A 5250-nucleotide genomic window follows, 5' to 3' on the forward strand; every position below is an offset into this window, starting at 1 on the left:
AGTGCTGGGATTAAACTCCTGGACCCTGTCACTTTTTAATTAGTTAATTAATTTGTTATGTGTGGCGGGGAGAAACAGGTGTCTGGCCGGAAGGAAGTTGAAGCAGGAGAAATGCTTCAAGTCAGCCTGAAATTAAAGAGCAAAACTGTTTCAAAAAACAGGGGAGCTGGAGAAATGGCTCAGCACCAAAGGACACTTGCACACCCCAACATACACGCGCCCAGATCTTCAAACAGCCAAGTGTAGCGGTGCACACCTGTCACCCCAGCACTCTGGAGGTGGACCCAAGAGGATCAGGACTTAAAGCCAGGCTTGGTTGCACAGGTTTACTCAGGCGCACAGGGTACAGATAGATTACAGAGGGCAGAACTAAGCGGAGTTCATTCCGTGTGAGATCGAACTCAGGCGGTCAGGCTTGGCAGCAAGCGCCTTTACCCATTTCACTCTCACCGGCCCCATCCCCATCTCTTCGACCCTTAGGGTCCAGGCACAAAGGAGCAGATGATCTTGCTGTCACTGCACGGCCTTTATTTGCTGGTGCTACAGGGAGAGGGGACACAGGCAGGATCAGTCACGCCCCTTCCCTCGCTTCTGTCTGGGCCGGTCATCACGGTCATGCCTTCGCCGGGGAGCCCAGGCCTGCAGCTTCCCATGCTCGAGGAGGTCCCTGGAGTCCCGCCTCCATGGCCGACGGCCTCCTTCCCGCGAATCCCAGCGCCGTGGCAGTGATTGACGGGGCTCCCTAGTGACCTGTGGCTTATCCTCCCTCCTCGGCTTCTCCCTTCTCGGCTTCTCCTTCTTCAGTTTCTCCCCTTTCCTTGGCTTCTCTTTCCGTGGCTTCTCCTGGGACCCTCGGTCCCCAAGGGGTACGCTCTCCTCCCCAGAGGCTTCCGAGATGGACCCTCCAGGTTCTACCCGGGTTTCTATAGCTTCAGGGCTCCCGGGGAGCTCAGGCTCATCCTGCATCCGTGCCTGGGGTGCCGGTGACCCAGGCTTCGGCTGAGGAGACCCGGATGGAGGCACCAAAACCGGAGGCTGCCAAGAGACAAAGTGGGGTCTTGGGATCCGCGCGCTCAGGCCCGGTCTCCTTCTCCCTTGGTGAGCAGCCCCATCAGGTGAAATCTCTGGAAAGAAGGCTTACCGCTGGCGACGCTTCCTTCTTTGGTGGAGAGCTGGGCGGGACCCATTGGTGAGGGGCAGCCACAACCTCCCCAGCCACTGCGTCTGAAAGGCAGGCAGTCTGAAGTGGAGGAATGAGCACAGCCACCCACCTCTTCTTTGCCCTCACCCTCCAGAACTCCACTGGAATACCCCAACTTCCTCCTAGAGACCTCTCTTTTTTCTCTTTGGAGTGGCTATCCCCCGCCCCCAGCTGCATGAGGGTTACTAGCAATAATAATCGTGGGGGCGATCCTCTGCTCCAGGATGAAGTGGAGATCCCTTCTCCGATGGAGTGGGAGGACCCGGCTCAGTCGTGTATGTCTGTCATCATGGCTGGAGGAATGCTGAGGCACGAGGATTGCCATGAGACCCAGGCTAGCTTGTGCCTTTGTAAAGGGAGCCCTTGATTCAAAGCCAGGGCCCAAGGTATACTCCTGCCATTCCTAGATCTTGGGAGGTCAAAGTAGGGAGTGTCAGGAGAGCAGCCTAAGCTACATAGAGAGGTTGAGCTCTTGAGAGTTTTGTCTTTTTTTTTTTTTTTTTTTTTTTAAGGTCTGGGTGGTGGTGGCACACTTTCCAGCATTCGGGAGGGAGAGACAGGCAGAGCTCTTTAAGTTTGTGGCCAGCCTGGAATATATATTGGATTCCAGCCAACTAGGGCTACATAGTAAGACTCTGTCTCAAAATGAATGAATGAATGAATGAATGAAAGAAAGAAAAGCTCAGAACATCTGGAAACTAGGCCTGGTTGTGAAACTTAAGGTAGACACCATAAAACTAGGAGCCAGGTGTGGCCATGGGCCTCGCATGCTGGCGGACTGGCTATTCCAGGAATAGGGGTAGAGACGCTTGAGCATACAGTTTGTAGGAGCAGAAGAGTCACAGCCTGGGCAAGGCTACAGGGAATGCCCCCAACCGCTGTGGAGTCCCTGCCCTGTGGAGCTCACCCCGACACAGCTGGAGAGCCGAGCCCAGCAGGGCCACCAGCGAGGCCAGTACCAGGCACTTGTTGAGCGTCAGATCTCCCCAGGGCAGGTCATCGCTTGGCGTCGTTGGGGGCGGCTGCAGGGGAGGCGGGGGCGGCTGCAGGGGAGGCGGAGCCTGCGGCTTCCTACGCGCAGGAACGATCCGGGGGCCTGAGGGACAAGCATGGATCCGCCTGTCGCCTATGGTTCCTACCCCGTCCCAGGGTGCAGACCATCCCCACCTGCTCACCCTCCCTCGAGCAGACCCACTTGTTCCCGCTTTGCCGGCTGTGCTCTCCTTGCCCGCTAGCTCTTTTTCCATCTTCTTGAGCCCGGCATCACCAGCGCCAGCAGCAACTGGGTCCTGAAGGACCTGTAGGGCATCGGAGACAGTTCCACGAGGAGTGTCAGTCCAGAAGTCCTGTGGGCTGCCACCTCCTTACCAGTGAATTGTACAAACTCTTTTATCCCAACCCTCAGGAGGACGAGTCAGGAGGATTGCTTGGAGTTGGTTGCCAGCCTGAGTTTCAAAGGGAATCTCTGTCTCTAAAAATCAAAACGGAGGAGCCCAGCCAAGCAGCTCAGTGGGTGACTGCGCTGCCTACAAATCTGACAGTTTAGCCGGGCGTGGTGGCGCACGCCTTTAATCCCAGCACTCGGGAGGCAGAGGCAGGTGGATTTCTGAGTTCGAGGCCAGCCTAGTCTACAAAGTGAGTTCCAGGACAGCCAAGGCTATACAGAGAAACCCTGTCTCGAAAAAAAAAAAAAAATCTGACAGCTTGAGTTGGATACCCCCACCCCTGACCCACCTAGTGGAAGGAGAAAACAGAGTCTAGGGATTTGGCATCTGATCCCTGGCTGTGCATGTGTTCACACACAGAGACATCATTATACATACATACATACATACATACATACATACATACAAACAAATGTGCATATATATGTATATACATATATACTATACTGGCTGGTTTTGTGTGTCAACTTGACACAGGTGGAGTTATCACAGAGAAAGGAGCCTCCCTTGAAGAAATGCCTCTGAGAGATCCAGCTGAAAAGCATTTTCTCAGTTAGTGATCAAGAAGGGAGGGCCCACTGTGGGTGGTGCCATCCCTGAGTTAAAGTCTTGAGTTCTATAAGAAAGCAAGCTGAGTAAGCCAGGGGAAGCAAGCCAGTAAGTAACATCCTTCCATGGCCTCTGCATCAGCTCCTGCTTTCTGACCTGCTTGAGTTCCAGTTCTGACATCCTTTGTGGAATGTGGAAGTGTGTGAGCTGAATAAACCCTTTCCTCCCTAACTTGCTTCTTGGTCATGATGTTTGTGCAGGAATAGAAACCTTGACTAAGACACACACACACACATACATATATGTGTGAATACACAGAGGCTGGAGAGACAGCTAAGTGGTTATAGCACCAGCTGCTCCTGCAGAGGACTCAGGTTCGATTCCCAGCACCCACATGGGGCTCACAAGCACTTGTGACTCCAGCTCCTGGTCAGATGTCTGCATCTGACCTCTTCAGGCATGAGGAACACATGTGTGCAGGCGAAACTCATAAAATAAAAATAAAATAGAAGTAAACATCCATAGACATCAACTAAAAATGAGGGAAAGAAGCCAGGCGGGGTGGCACACGCCTTTAATCCCAGCACTCGGGAGGCAGAGGCAGGCGGATTTCTGAGTTCGAGGCCAGCCTATTTTACAAAGTGAGTTTCAGGAGAGCCAGGGCTACACAGAGAAACCCTGTCTTGAAAAACAAAAACAAAAACAAAAAAAACAAAAATGAGGGAAAGATTTGTAAAGGCCTGTGGGGCTATAGCTCGCCCAGCATGCAGGAAGCCAGGACTCTGTCCCCAGCATCACATAAGCCAGGTGTGGGGTCAGGAGGGAAAGGCAGGAGGCTCAGAGATCAGGATCATCCTTGAGGTTTGAATTTGAGGACAGCCTGGGCTATATGAGACCCTAACTCAAGAAGAAGAAAAAGAAGGAAGAAGGAAGAAGAAAGGAAGGAAAGAAGGAAGGAAGGAAGGAAAGAAGGAAGAAAGAAAGAAAGAAAGAAAGAAAGAAAGAAAGAAAGAAAGAAAGAAAGAAAGAAAGAAAGAAAAGAGGGTCAGGGGAGAAGAGAACCAAAGAAAGCCATTTCTTTGCCCAGGGCCACAACTACTCACATGGGTCCAGCCGCTGGAGTCGGCCCGCCTGGATGTCCCTGTAGGTAAAACAGTGGGCTATTCACCACCCATAACAGATCCTGTCCCATCTCCTCCCCAACTCTGCCTCCACTCCAGATGACAAGGGGTGTGGGGTATGAGGCTCAGAGACACCTTTGTCCAAAGACACACAGTATGTGTCATCATGGATTCCAATTCAGATCTGCCAGGTGATCCTCAGTCACCGTACCTCGAGCCTTGCTGTCTGGCCGCCGGCCTGAGGGTGGTTCCTCCAGGAATGGGAGGTCATCACTGGGGAGGCAGCTGCCCAGGCCCCCATCCAGGTCCTCCAGGCCTCTGGTAGTCATACAGACTGGAAGATGGGGATGTGGTCTCTGTCTTTATACATGCTCTCAGCACAGCCTCCTCAAGACCCCTCCCCCAGAGCCCAGTCACTGGAGGACTCCAGAATCTAGCTGCACAGCAAAGACTAAGCTGTGGTTCAGAGAGACTCAGGGCCCACTCAAGGTCACACAGTAATAAATCCAGAGGCCCACGCGGGAGCCCTCCTCCCAGGGCCGGTTCATGTTCTCTGAGGCCATCAACTATTTTTATCCAGTGTCTAAAGCCAGCAAGATGGGTGAGTCTGGCAGCCCAGCCCCTCCCCAGGCCTTTGCTCTCAATCCTCCCCTAGCACTGACTGTCTCACTGACCTGAGAGGGGGAGCACGGCTGAAGCCCCAGCAGCCTGGACCAATGGGCCCTCACTGTAGCCACTGCAGAACAAGACAAGCTTTCCTGCCCCCTTTCCCATAGGGCACATGGAGAAATTGAGACCAGAGGCTGTGCTGAATCGAAGCCAGACACAAGACCTAGCTTATTATGGTAAAAGGGAATGTCCCCATGGCTTTTGGCTGTCACTCTTAATGTGCCTCCATGCCCAAACAGAAACACTTTAAAATCAGGGAGAGGAT

The 5250-nt window shown here is 53.1% G+C and overlaps 1 protein-coding gene across 1 annotated transcript; it reads right to left on the reverse strand.

The window, feature by feature from the left end:
* Positions 1-321: 321 nt before the first annotated feature.
* Jsrp1 (junctional sarcoplasmic reticulum protein 1) lies at positions 322-4645 on the reverse strand. Its single transcript, XM_021175340.2, has 6 exons — positions 4528-4645; positions 4299-4336; positions 2397-2499; positions 2109-2297; positions 1142-1224; positions 322-1035 (listed from the first exon to the last, which is right to left on the reverse strand). Exons 1-6 carry the CDS (start codon positions 4643-4645, stop codon positions 568-570), a joined length of 999 nt encoding a protein of 332 aa, XP_021030999.1. The 3' UTR covers positions 322-567.
* Between the last annotated feature and the right edge of the window lie 605 nt (positions 4646-5250).

The sequence above is a fragment of the Mus caroli genome, chromosome 10 (assembly GCF_900094665.2).
Source record: "Mus caroli chromosome 10, CAROLI_EIJ_v1.1, whole genome shotgun sequence".
In the NCBI taxonomy this organism is placed as follows: domain Eukaryota; kingdom Metazoa; phylum Chordata; class Mammalia; order Rodentia; family Muridae; genus Mus; species Mus caroli.

Coding starts and splice junctions, on each gene's coding strand:
- Jsrp1 (XM_021175340.2), bottom strand. CDS start 4,645: ATGACTACCAGAGGCCTGGAGGACCTGGATGGGGGCCTGGGCAGCTGC. Junction 1,225..2,108: donor GGCTCTCCAGCTGTGTCGGG/GTGAGCTCCACA, acceptor CCTGCCTTTCAG/ACGCAGTGGCTGGGGAGGTT. Junction 1,036..1,141: donor AGAAGGAAGCGTCGCCAGCG/GTAAGCCTTCTT, acceptor GTCTCTTGGCAG/CCTCCGGTTTTGGTGCCTCC.